The sequence below is a fragment of the Lineus longissimus genome, chromosome 2, assembly GCF_910592395.1.
Source record: "Lineus longissimus chromosome 2, tnLinLong1.2, whole genome shotgun sequence".
Lineage (NCBI taxonomy): Eukaryota > Metazoa > Nemertea > Pilidiophora > Heteronemertea > Lineidae > Lineus > Lineus longissimus.
The window spans coordinates 27,732,984-27,746,933 of record NC_088309.1 but is presented as its reverse complement, the minus strand read 5'-3'; the positions used below and the strand labels follow the sequence as shown (position 1 = coordinate 27,746,933).

The following is a 13,950-nucleotide window of genomic DNA, read 5'->3' as shown; positions in this document are numbered from 1 at the left end:
AGCTTCTTACTGTGCTCTTGAAGACGGCCCCTAATACCCTACTTGGCAACTTCAGTGGTCTTCCTGAAGAAGCCTTTGTACAGTCCGAGCTAATGGGGTTGATTTGACACAACACCCTGTAGAAAGTCTAGTGCACGGCAGATACTGGATTTGCTGGTATCTTTCTACCACCAGCCCTGCAAGAGATTTTGTCCCAATGAAGGAATATTGGGACGACAGCTTGTCTCTGAATATCCAGGATGTCCCATCATCAAACTAGAAATGCACCAGTTGTCACTATCAATTGAGAAGCAAATTTACATGGCAGCTCGTCCTTGACTCAACACATGACCTCAAGTCCAGGCTGCAACCAGATAAAGGAGCACAAAACAATACAATTGTGCATGGAGATCTAACCTTCATGTACCAACAGTCACAATCAAATGAAAGGAAAAAGACATTGCTGGAGTTCATACAGTTTTATTTGGTCATGATGAAAACACTGCAACATTGTATAACAGGGAGTTTCAAGTCATTATACACAAAATAAAAACTTTAAACATTGTCATTGTAAAGCCTAAAATAGTTGTCTTCAAAGTTGTGTGTTATCAAAACAAACAAGCTGAATGTCAAGTTATTCTCTGCTACTATGGTCTAACCTATGTTGGGGTAACAATTGACACCATGCTCCTAAATCTTGAGGAAATGTAAAAGATGTGCAGCATAAAACACTATTCAGTTAACACGACTCAACAGCTGAAAGTTGGCTATATCAAGGTCTTAACGTTGGCCCCTTTATCAAGTTTTAACACTACCTTCCTGCCTGCAGAAAGACTTATGGACGGCACATCTATAACTCGGGGGTATACTCTAAAGATGCAAGACCTTTTACACTGGTTGACACTTGCCACTCGATATATATCTCTTTAAAAATTGGCAACTCAATCAGCAGAAACTTGGTCAGTAACAAACAATTCATTGCAAGTCAATGTGTTATTTCATGCCAAGCAGCGTGCGTTAGAAAACGTGGATGGTCCCGCCATCTGCCAGCAGTCATCATCAATGGACACCTTGTCTCCAAGTTGGTACAGCCCTATGCTGCAGGTGATACACCTGTCCACCACTGGACGCCGTGTCTCTCTTCCTGGCCTCTGTCCCCTCAGTTGGCTGGTAGAGTCTGGAAGGATCCCGAGGGGCTTGAACAACCTGGAACAGGTAGAAAGCGAAATCAAATATAAGAACACAGATGAAGAAGCGGTGAGAGGTGCTCTGTCTCTCTACATTTTCTCCAGTAAGAGTTTATGTGTGCCACAACAGTTCAGTATCGGCCATCACAGGCTCCTTTCTACTTGGATCGGGTGTTTTTCTTGTGTGCTAAGATCTGTTGTCCACCTCACTGAAGGACTACGTGTAGGCCACGAGTGATAGAACAATGATCTTACCTTTCCCCTCATTTTCTGTAACCGTTTCTCCTTTTCGATCTCCTCCATAAACTTTTCATTTCTCTTGGCCTTCTTCTCCGTTATAATCTTCTTATTCTGAAAGAGGTTAATCAGACTTTGATATTTGATGAAGTATCTATGGTTGTTGGGTTAGTGACTTGACTTGACATCATCTAGCACAAGCTTGAATGCACCCTACCAGTTTACAAGGAAGGGCCATCTGAACCATTTTGACTCAGTCCATGTTTCACAATTCAATGTCCAGTGAATCTGAGGAGAGAACTCCCGTTACAAAATATCTCAAGACGTCTGTGAAGCAGTTACCTTCTCTTTGATCCTGGCAGCATTTCTCTGTACCATTTGCCTCTTTTCCTCCTCCTCCATCTCGAGCCGTGCATCTTCCTCTAACCGCTTCATCTCCTCTTCATCCTCCTTCTGTCTCTGATACTCCTCTAACTGAGCCTTAGCTTCAGCCTGAAAGAAACATTCCAGCTCAGTTACAAGTAATTCTAGCTGAAAGCACTTCAGTATCCCCGAGACTACTGGGGTAATGTTTAGGAGCTCAGACAAAATCTGAGGACAGGACTGGAACAAAGCATGTACCCACCTTCCGCTGCTCTTCCTTCTCCTTCTGTTTTGCTTTCTGAAGGTGTTCTTTCAGCCTCAGTTCATCCTCTCGTGCTTTCTCTAACTCTTTCTGCACCTTCCAAGCATTTAGCTTAGAGAACCTCTCACCCTTCTCCCTCTCCATCAACCTTCGTTTCTCCTCTTCCTTCCTCTGTTGCTCCTCTTCTTTCTTCTGTTGATTCCTCTCAGCCTGCGTGAGCAGTCCTTCCTTTTCATCCTAGAACAAGATCAATTACTTGTGAGACAGTGCTCACCCCATCAGTCCAGAGATTCAAATCTAGGCTAGATGTCTATTGGTAAGAATTAGCACATGCCTCTGCATAAGCAAATGAGAAGATACGAAGAATTTCAGCTTGATCAAACTGCAAGGACAAACCATTACTCTATCTTCACCCCTCTACACCGTGTTATGACTAACTCCTCATATAATGGTGGTACATGTAGTACATTTCTAAAGACCACTCTTCAGGAGAGTGTCCCACCAGTGTATCATCATTACCTCTTTCTTTTCCCTCCACCTCTGAATGGCCACTTTCTTGATTTCGTTCAGATCGAGATACTCCTGGTACCATTTCTCATGGTCAATCACCTCCGTGTCCGTCTTGGTAGGGAGTGAAGCAATGGCCTCTCGTAGGAATGTGGCCTTGCCCTTGAAAGCAAGTACAAATACTTTCATTACGGTGCACAATATTTGTTAGAAGTTAGAAGATCTGGACTTCACAATGATTCAACTTGGTCTGGGTTTACGCTCTTCGAGTTCCTAGGACTGGTTTTTAGTATGTTTATTCTCCGAGTGTCTATGATAGAGACATAAAGACCTTCAAAACATAAAAAGAGCTGAAATCAAGGACAAAGAAAGAGTTAGCATCACACCATTTATAGATATGAACCGGAACTATTTTGTACCTTGTGTCTGTTCCTAAACTTCATGAATGTCTGATGGTCGTATTCATCCCAGCCTCCCTTTATGCCACCAGTTTGCTGCAGGAATTTCTGAAAACATGAATGTCACAACAGTTAGATGAAAAGCTAATAAATTGTGAATTGTGGTGATGTGGTTAAGGTGTCTGACTCCCAATCTAAGGGTGGTGGGTTCAAATCCCTTCCTGGTTACGGCTTTGTTTGCTGGTGGTACAAAATGAGATGACCTGCCAAAGTATTTATACACAGCTCTAAATAAAAACTTCAATGAGATATTTTTAAGTTGAAGCATGCAAATCTAAATGACATTATTCAAACTTATCGCCCTCACCTCCAGAGCTGCAACCTCAGGTGGTAGATCCTTCAGGACATCCCTGGCGGAGGTGGGAGGTTTAGGACGGGCTGATCGAGGTGGGTCAATCTCTAATGGCTGGATCTGATTCCATGTTTCAAACCTCTTCTCCAGGGCTGTTAGTTCTTGTGAGACGATACGCTCATCTTTGAGGAGGTCATCAAATCTGTACAAACATACAACATACATGTATGTCAAGGTCACACAGAGTAAGCAAAAGCTATCAATACACAAGTGAATAAGCACACTATAATACTTCTGAATACAACAATTAAAATAAACAAATTCTTAAGCTCCCCATCCATCAAGCATTGCAGCGACAACAGGCCATAACTGAAACTACAGTTATAAGTAAAATACAACTCACTTCTCTCTTTGACTTTCTTTAAATTGGTTGATATTTTGCTCGATGTCTTCCATTATAACTTTCAGTTTCTCAACAACTGGAAAAGAAAATAGAAAAAGTCATGAGACAAGGCAAGCACCAAACATGTACTGTACACCATTATCAAAAAGCACATGACATTACAGAGAAAAGCCTACAGTAATCTGCCACCAGGTGGATGAAGTCCATTCAGAACCAAACTAGAACTGCCATAAAGAGACCATAGGACTGCAATAAAGAGCTGAAAAAGTGAAGGCATCCAACTTACATTCAGGTGTTGGTCTGACATCCTTCAGCTCACGATGAAACTTGGCAACCATATTTCTGATCTTGTTCAACTGCTGTTGGAGTCTGACTTCTGAAAGGAAAATAATTCAAGAAATGATCCCAAAGGCTTAGAGTCATGATGAGAATAATGTTGTATGGAGTAATAGTTTAAGTCTGCAAGTCTTAAGATAAACAAAGGAATACTGCCATACTTTCTGTTTTCCTTTCCGTGACCTTCTTCTGGTCCATTTCTTCCAAGGCCAGGAACTCTTTGCGGAAGTCACTTCTCTTACTGTAGACGTGGGTGGCCTTCTCTTTATCAAGATTCTGTTCCCTGAAAACCAGTGAGATGGTTAAATACTCCCACTGACATTTAGGCCTATCAGTAGGCAAGCAGACTGATCACACGCAAAGCCTCTAGTAAGCTGTAATGACAACTTTAGTACCGTTATCAAAGTGATCCTTATCATTTTACAAAACTGACGGAACTAGTGACAGAGGTTCAGATTTTGTTTGGGTTACACACAGATTTTGTTTGGGTGCACAGAGTATGCTAATGAGAATCCTGATGTATTGTAAACAGCAACATTTTCAAATCTTCTGCTAGATTCACAGACTGAGGAGCAGCACAAACAGATCAATAGAGTGCTAACTTACTTTATTTCCAGTTGGTGCAACTCTTTCAAAATCTCAATCTTTTTAGCCTGATCATTTTTTGACTTTGTGGCCCACAAACCACCAGATCCAGGTGGATCAGATGAACTGTCTACAGCCTGAAAACAATATAAATTCTCTTTCAGGTATCATGCTTTCATCACATCTATGGAGGCACATACTGGTCATCAGTGCAGTGGTACAGAGTCCAAAGCAAAGTATTTCAGGGTTGTGGTGACTGATGAAGAACTGCCAAAATGCACAGACAAATACTGTTTATTCCTAGTCTTAGGACATAATTTACACATTTCTAGGAATCGACCAATACTGATATGTATGTTTGACAATGGAGAGATCACTGAATTAACTATTGGACCACAAATATCGGGATAAAGGTAACCAGTTTAGCTGAAAATGCCCAAATAATGTTAAAAAAACAAAAAAACTGCAAACCATGGAGGCCGCCATCTTCACCAATCTCCCAAATGTAAAAACGCGTTATCGTTCTATTTAAACTCTGTCGTTTTCGGCGTTCCGCGTAGGAATATGTGACTTAGTCATAGTTGTGAACTACCTATAATATTTTATATTTCCGCCAATTTAAAATAGTTTTAAGTAGTTTTTCTTACTTGCGTCAATTTATCAGTTTTTACTCATAAACATGATACGAATATTATTTAATCGATACAAATTAATATTTTGAAGAGCAGTAAACTACAGTATTAAGTCCTATCTTCTGTTCGTAACCAGTCGGAAACACTCGGGGTTTTCCGGCTATGTACTTATTTTGTACAAAATGGTTGTAATTTGTTGCAGAGATTCAAAAAGTAAGAAGCAGATTGATAGAAATTGGCCACACCCAACCGAAAGTGGTCATTCGTATAGGTCATTCGAGAAAGTTAAGCCAAAACACCATCGAAAATGGCTCCGATTTTAGGAAGCAACTTCACAAGTGTGGAAGAACTTTCCACAAATACTCGAGAAGTCTTTCTCGATGCCACCGAAATACTGCTTAGGTTTGCGAAGAATGTTCTAGACCAACCAAACAATGAAAAATTTAGGAAGATAAGAGTTGCTAACAAGCACGTACAGAGCAAAGTTTTGCCGGTTGCTGGTGGAATGCAATGTCTTTTTGAAATGGGTTTTGAGGAGGTTAGTAGTGTTGTTGGGTGTGTACACTGATGTATGTTATAACATGGAGGTATTAATAATACCTCCATGGTTATAACTTAAGTTATGTTGTAACGTTGACATTATGTGGCCATCGCCTTGTCGAGAATTGCCATGTGATTGTGAACAACACTGACAGTGACACTGACACTGTGACTGGGCATGATTGATTCAGACGCTTTGATTGATTTGCAAAGAATGACGGATAGAGCACAATCACATGAATGAGACATCTCTTGACTGAGACATGAGAGTTGGACAATCCTTTGATTTGACATAAACTTTCATTTTGTTGTTGTTTCATTAATTGCTGTTTCCTGTTTTCTGATCCACTCCTATACTAGTTAACCAGATTTGCTTGCTTTTCTTTAGGACACCAATGGCGAATTCCTCAATCTCCCAATGACCACATCCTTGGACCAACTGAAAGCCATTAGAGAGGAGTTATTAGTTAGGAGAGAGAAGTATGGTGTCAAATCCAATGCTGCCAGTGGTGAGAGGCAAGAACCCTATGGTGCTGCAGCAGCATCTGGTGGCAATGAGAGGAACCTTGAGTTGCCCTCCCCAGCTGGTGCGACTTCAACCAGTGTGCCTTCAGCAAGTGCGAGTAATGTCCAAGGAGAGCCTAATGATTACATGAGCAGAATGGTAAGGCTCTTGATTATGTGCTGTTGGTGACATAACCAGTGATTTTCAATATACTTCCCTTCTCGATATTGTGATATTTTGTATGCATTTAAAAGTATTACTCCATATGCGGACCTCTGGTGCCTTACACCCAGTGTTTGGTACCCTGAAAAGATTGGTCATTTGCACCAATACCTCAAGTAGAAGAAGCATGTAATTCATTTGTAATGGTTAGTAACATTTGTCTACCCGTGTGAATACTGATCCGTTGACAGAACAATAACATATTTCCAATTTGTCTTTCAGTCCAAAGAACTTTCCTTCTTCACCAAGATGAGAACTCAGCTTGCCCAAGTTTTGCTGTATGAGAATCCAGCCTTGCAGTTCATGGCCAAGAGGTGTATTCCAGTAGAAGCCCTGCAGGAATTGGCTACTAAGAAAGAACAGGCTATGAAGGAAGCCTTGAAAGAAGGTGAAAGCAACTCCAAACTTCCTGATCTGAATGATTTCATACTGCTTGAACTCTTGACTTGGTTTAAATCACAGTTCTTTTCTTGGGTTGATGCTCCTCCATGTGAGGTGTGTGGCGGGACTCCTGAAGCTTGTGGCAGTGCTGAGCCAACTCCTGAAGATTTGAAGTACGGTGCTAGTCGTGTAGAGAACTACTGGTGCAGCAAGTGTCGCAGATACGAGAGATTCCCCCGCTATAACCATCCAGGGAAGCTTCTCGAGACTAAGCGGGGCCGCTGTGGCGAGTGGGCCAACTGTTTTTGCCAGCTGTGCCGAGCACTTGGTTTTGAAACTCGGTTTGTCCTGGACTGGACTGACCATGTCTGGGCTGAGGTATACTCCCATGCTCAAGAAAAATGGCTTCATTGTGATCCCTGTGAAAATATCTGTGATAAACCTTTGACCTACGAAGTTGGGTGGGGGAAGAAACTGAGTTATGTCCTGGCGTTTTCAAAAGATGACATCCAGGATGTCACCTGTCGATACACTTGTAACAATGAAGAGATTCTAAAAAGGCGCACAGAGTGTCGTGAAGGGTGGCTGGCCCATCAGATCACAAAACTCTGCAACGATCGTCAGAAATCTCTAACTGAGGAGAGAAGGAAAGAACTTCAGAAAAGAGCAGTCCGTGAGATTGGTGAGTTTTTCAGACCAAAGAATGTAAAGCAAGGTGAATTGGAAGGCAGGTCATCAGGTTCGCTTGCATGGCGGCTGGCACGAGGGGAAACTGGGGCAAGCTCCACGGCTTGTAAGACTGGAGAGTTGTTCAAGCTGACAGCGAAGGAAAGGGAGAGGAAGGTGTTCCACTTACGTTACTGCTGTGCGAGTGATAAATACGAGAGGATCGGAGACGGCTCTGAAATGATGGGGTGGGATTCGTGCCTGTTTGAAGTGGAGAACGTGTTTCGTAAGGAGGAGCACGACTGGAAGATGGTGTACTTGGCCAGGACAGAAGGATCAGCTGCAGCTAGCATCAAATGGAAGTTTGACTTCAGAGGTAGGTTGGAATGAATGTTCCTTGTACAAGGTACAACTTGGTAATCTTGTTGTTGTCTTATTTTGGACTTTGTTTTATTTAAAGCACTAATCTTAAAGTGAATCACAATATTTACAGATTGAGACCTCTGTTTTGGGTTTTTTTTGTACGTTCAGATCGGAGTCTCTGACAGAGTAGAAGAGATTGTATCTTGCATGGATATGTGACTTGTACATGTTCACACAATGTTTTCTAAAATTCGTATTTTCAGAATCTGGTTTGGTTGTGGACCATGTAACCATCAAGGCTTGCAGTGCAACATACGAGAGTGGGACTATCCGATGGACACTATGCAGTGATGCCTCCTGTGTAATGCTCGATGGAAGTAAGTCAATCACAGTGCTGAACTTTTCTTCTTGAGGGCTTCCAATTTATCATCTACACACCTGAGGGGGATGGCTTGAAACTTAATTAGTCACGATGCGTCATCTGTTTGCCTGTAGGCGTATGTTCTAATAAAGTTTGGGTCGGGTGGGGGCTATTGTTTATAATGGATGTACCTTGCAATCTAATGCATTAAGATACTTTATTGAGTTTGATTGTTATTTTCAGGTTCACAGATTGATACCATGGACCTAAGTGGGAGTGATGTTTTGACACTGACTGCGGACATGTCCGGAGGGAATGGTGACGTAGCATGGCAGCATACACAGCTCTTCAGACAGGGGACTGAGGAGACAGCTGTACATCCTCTCGAGCTCAGGATCACGTTCAAGTAACAGAGGATTTCTATGTCGCCCAAAAGTTGCGATCATCCACGCAGCAGTCTGCTGCTATCATACATAAACATTTCTCAAGGGCTTGGAAAATCATTCTAAAGATCAGTTCAGCTGGCACATTTTTGCCGATTTTCGGGCAGCCAAAAAGCTAGCTATGGGGTGAGCTGAGTTTCTACACCAGTGTTGATGCCAGGATAATTGGGTAATCGATATATCATGTACTTATGCCGAGCATCATATGATTCCTTAAAGGCAGGAGCTGGGTGGTCACCAGATGATCAATATCATGGCCAGTTAAGGGAACTGGTTCTGGTGTTACAGAGTGATAAAAGGGTACATGCATGCTCCTGCCTCTCGTCTCCTTTGAAAAATGGATAATTTTTTGTTGTTGTTTTGGGTATGGATACTGTCCTGACTAAGTTATTAATGGGTATGGTGGAATTGTTAGGAAAATATTGTATTTGTTTTTACAAAATATAATGATATTTTTACATAAGAATAGTTCAGCAGCACTGATAGCATTATAACATTGCTTCCTCTGTATCATAAACTAGTTCACTACTGCTTTTTGTGCCATTTCTCATCATTGTAGGTTGTCTTTTTGAAATAGGACTACCAAGCATATGATTGTACTCGAAAAGTATCATGAAAATTGTTTGCTTTAAGGATACCATGTCATTGGAGGACATCATGTAAATTGCAAAATCTGGAAAAAAAGTGTAACTATTCTTTCATTTGAGTTTGCATTTTATTTACTTGTGGCTGTCTTGTTTCTCTCACTGCATTGGTGACATGGTGGAAGAGTCGAGCCTCATCATTCCACCTAGTTGTGACTGTCTCTTCTCTCAACATTTTGGCAAGATGGCACAGCTTTCTAACCCCATTTAGTGTGGCTGTGACCATCTTGTCTGTCTTGCTAAGAAGACTGTGGAGACACCATGCTCGGTTGGATGTGGTAGTGGCTGTTTCTTCTCTCACAATTTGGCAAGACAGCACAGCTGTCTAACCCCATTTAGTGTGGTTGTGACCATCTTGTCTGTCTTGCTAGGAAGACGGTGGGTCAATGGTTGGATGTGGTAGTGGCTGTCTCGTCTCTCTCACCATTTTTGCAAGATGGCACAGCGGTCGGACCCCATTCAGTTTGGCTTTGACCATCTCGGCGCCTCGGCAGTCATATTGGGAAGACTTGAGATCCCAGGCCCTATTAGCTGTGTCGTCTCTCACCATGTTGGTTGACCGTGTAGCTCCCAGGCCTGATGCAATCTGGTTGTGACTGTCTCAAATCTCACCATGTTTGCAAGACAGTGGAGCAGCTAGGCCCAATTCAGTGTGGTTGTGACCGTCTCCTCACTCCTCATGTTGGCTAGACCCCATTCGACTCCCGTCTCTTTCACCATGTTGTCAAAACGGTAGGTGGAGCTACGAGGCTGTATGTAGTCTGATTGTGACTGTATAGTCCCTCACCATGTTGGCGAGACGATGGATCAGGTAGGCCCCATCCGGTGTGGTTGTGCCCGTCTCATCTTTCCCACCGTGTTGGCTGAATGGTGTAGAAGAAAGCCCCATCCGATGTGGATGTGACTGGTTTTGTTTGTCTGTTCCCCTTCCTATGTTTGCAAGACAGTGAAGCAGCTATTTCCTATTCGGTCCTGGTCTTGTTATGGTTAGATGTGGAGCTGCCTTGCTCGATGAAATCTGGCTGTGACCATCTCATCGCACTTATCGTGTTGGCAAGACGGAGGAGCCTGCCAGGTTCTATTCGGTCTGGTCGTGACTGCCTCATCCTGCCCATCATGTAGGCAACAGAGTCACTCAGCCAGGCTATACGATCTGGTTGTGGCTGTCTCAGCCCTTTTACCGTTGGAGCTGCCAGGGCTGAATGGTCCTTTTGTGGCCGTCTCATCTCTCACACCGCGTCGGGGACACGGTGGTGTGGCAACCAGGGCAATTTCGGGCTCATTTTGACTGTTGCATCACTCTAACCGTGCTATCGAGACGGTGGAGATGACAGGCGTGGCTGTCTCATCTTACACGCCGTATCTGCAACAATGTCAAACAGCCAGGCCCAATGCGCTTGTAGATGTCTAAACTATCACCATGTTGGCGACGAATTGGAGCTTCCAGGGCGAATGTGGTCTGGTTGTGGCTGTCTCATCGCTCACACGGTGGAGCTGTCATGCCCTATTCGATGTTGTGGAGACCGCTTTAACTCTCCCAATAAAACAAGACGGTGGAACAGCCAGGCTCCATTCAATGTAGCTGTGACCGTCTCAACTCTCTGGTTCGATTCGGTCTCTCGGTTTCAAGATTGAATCGAGTAAGGCAGCTCCACTTCCTACCAACAAGGTGAGAGGAGATGGGAGTGTAACACCTACATCAAATAAGACCCATCACACACGATAAAGCGGAGGCGTGATAGTCGCCCTGGCAGTTAAAACGTGTCACCCATAATATGGTGAGGGTCTTCCACCGTGTACGGGTGAGGCGATGGAGCGCCCGGCGCCTCATTCGGTTCGGCTGTGACCGTCTCATCGTACCATGGGTTAGTTTCGTCTGGGTTTGGTTTGTCGTTTCTCTATCCCGATGTTGGCAAGGCGTCTTACCTGCCTCACCATGTGTGCCACAGTATCCAGGCCAGATCAGGTTGCGACTGCCTCACAAGTTTCGGCGTCAACGTTTGAGCTGCCCCCAGTGCGAATTCGGTTTGATTATCATCGTCTCATCTCTCTTCGTGTTTGGGCAGCCATGTCTTCTTCCGTCTGGTTGTGGCTGTCTCATCTCTCACACCTTATTTGTAAAAAGTGGAGTTACCTTACTCGATTCAAGCCGATTGTAGCCGTTTCATCGCACTTATCATGTTGCCAAGACGGTGGAGCTGTTCGGTTCTATTCAGTCTGGTTGTGGCTGTCTCAGCTCTCTCGTCGAGTCAGCAACACGTTGGAGCAGCTAGGGCCGATACGGTTGTGACCGTCTCATTTTGGTGGATTTGCAAGGTCCTTTTCGACCTGGTCGTGGCTGCCTCGTCTCCCCAACCGTGTGTCAGCGACATGGTAGAGGAACTATCTCCTATTCAGTCTGGTTGTGACTGTCTCATCTTACCTCTCTCTCTTACAGTGTTGGCAAGACAATGGAGCTGTCAGGTCCCATTTGGTCTGGTTATGACTGTGAAATATCTCTTATTATCTTGGCAAGAGGGAGGGGCAAAGAGGTCCTATTCAGTCTGGTTGTGACTGTCCCATACCTCTCGACGTGTTGGGAAGACAGAGGAGCTGCTTGGGGGTAGTAATGGGGGTAGCCAGGTCCTATTAGGTCTTGTTCTACCACATCTATTTCACCATGTTGGCAATTCTGTAGACCTGCCTAGCCCATTTTGGTCTGGTTGTGGCTGTCACGACTCCCATTTCCTTCAGAGCGTTACTTGCCGATATTTGATGATTTATAACCAGCTGGAAGAGTCCGACGACTGTTTTCTACTGGTCACAATCTCGAGACAACAACGCCATTGTCTTTTATAATCTTTTATATGAAGACAATTCATAACCAGCTTGAAGACTATCTTGTAACTGAGTACTGTCAGAGAAAAGCCTTTGATTAAAAGACTTTCAAATATGAATTTATAACCAGCTGGAAGAGTAACTGAGAGCTGTTGTCAACGTTGGTCATTCACCATTGTTCACTTCGTACTTCAGTCTGGCATGAAATAAGCGAATTATCCTTATCAGAGGGAAATGTGAGAGGTGACCTGCATTACAGAGTTTTGTCCTCCGATCCGTAGACTATAAAGTGATTGTCTTTTATAATGTTTGAGGAGAGCTTTTGATTGAAAACTTATGAATTAATAACCAGCTCTGACCAGGCCGAATCAGTCCTGGCTGCTCCACCGTGTTGACAACATGATGAGAGTGATGAGACAGTCACAGCCAGGCCGCATCAATCTTCGCCGCACTGCCTAGTTGTTAATATGGCGAGAGAGATGAGACAATCACAGCCAGGCCAAATCAGTCTCGGCTGCTCTGCCAAGTTGTCTACATGGTGAGAGAGATGAGAGACAGTCACAGCCAGGCCAAATCAGTCTTGGCTGCTCTGCCAAGTTGTCTATATGGTGAGAGAGATGAGACAGTCACAGCCAGGCGGCATCAGTCTTCATCGCACTGCCTAGTTGTTAATATGGTGAGAGAGATGAGACAGTCACAGCCAGTCTTGGCTGCTCTGCCAAGTTGTCAACATAGTGAGAGAGATGAGGAAGTCACAGCCAGGCCGAATCAGTCCTGGCTGCTCCACCGTGTTGACAACATGATGAGAGAGATGAGATGGTCACAGTACTTCGATCGTTTCTCCTCCGCACGTGCTAGGACGTGTCTGTCGGAGCTGACAGCTATCTCGATGATTAGGACCTCCTTTTCCTTCTCATAGAAGACGAGCATGTCGGGGTGCCGGTGTTTTATAGCCGGGCCCGTGGGGACTGGCGAGTCCCAGAGCAATCTCAGCTTCTTTCCAGAGTACGAGTGGTCATTGGAACCGGCTTCTCAAGACCACATACCGATGGTATCCATCAATATGTGTCTCCTTGACTGATGTAAACAGTACCGGTACCATTATATAGAGGATGTAGGGGCATGCAATGGGAGGATAGGTCATGCCCCAGACATCAACAATCGGTGATCCTCAATATTGGTCACCATGGCATGCATGCATGCATATCTTAGAATAAATTAACTATGTTGCATATACATGGCTGTATAGCAAAATAGTCAAAATTAGCAAAGATATGCACATGTCACTGTGCTACGAGTATTTGGTCAGCAGGCGTTCGTCTATTACGCGATCACGACCACTTCAAAACGTTGAGCAGATAAACGAAAATTTGATACCTAATTAATTTCTGAAAGATCAATATTTTGGTTTTGCTAATGTGCCTTCACTAATATGTTCTTTCGTTTTCATCTCAAGAAATATCAACCTGAAAGTGATCTTGATTTTATCGATAGATACCTATTACACCAATTGATATTCTTATGTAAGAGTTTTTTTAGTATACAATTTACAATACCCAAAATATGGGTCATACCAGCAGACCACAGGCCTAGTCTACATATAGGCCCCTACTATAAATCAGATACTTGGTCGTGGTCAATTGGACAGATTACCACTCGGAAGAGATTGTCCCCATGTTTATTGGAAATGTCTTTAGGACCGACTGACTGATGAGACTGCCCATATGATTATTGGAGATGTCTCTTGGACAAATTTCTCTTCGAGTA

General features: G+C 43.7%; 2 protein-coding genes across 2 annotated transcripts; one reads left to right on the top strand and one right to left on the bottom strand.

The window, feature by feature from the left end:
* Positions 1 to 445: 445 nt before the first annotated feature.
* Positions 446 to 5,096, bottom strand: LOC135483901 (coiled-coil domain-containing protein 112-like). The gene is made up of 12 exons (XM_064764965.1): positions 5,081 to 5,096; positions 4,631 to 4,746; positions 4,186 to 4,307; positions 3,975 to 4,064; positions 3,689 to 3,764; positions 3,301 to 3,487; positions 2,955 to 3,041; positions 2,548 to 2,697; positions 2,029 to 2,265; positions 1,746 to 1,895; positions 1,422 to 1,517; positions 446 to 1,185 (listed from the first exon to the last, which is right to left on the bottom strand). The coding sequence occupies exons 1-12, from the start codon at positions 5,093 to 5,095 to the stop codon at positions 1,039 to 1,041; spliced, it is 1,473 nt and encodes a 490-aa protein (XP_064621035.1). The 5' UTR covers position 5,096; the 3' UTR covers positions 446 to 1,038.
* A 347-nt stretch (positions 5,097 to 5,443) lies between these two features.
* On the top strand, positions 5,444 to 9,403 carry LOC135483346 (peptide-N(4)-(N-acetyl-beta-glucosaminyl)asparagine amidase-like). Its single transcript, XM_064764157.1, has 5 exons — positions 5,444 to 5,779; positions 6,170 to 6,445; positions 6,731 to 7,931; positions 8,182 to 8,295; positions 8,523 to 9,403. Exons 1-5 carry the CDS (start codon positions 5,549 to 5,551, stop codon positions 8,687 to 8,689), a joined length of 1,989 nt encoding a protein of 662 aa, XP_064620227.1. The 5' UTR covers positions 5,444 to 5,548; the 3' UTR covers positions 8,690 to 9,403.
* The last annotated feature ends 4,547 nt before the right edge of the window (positions 9,404 to 13,950 follow it).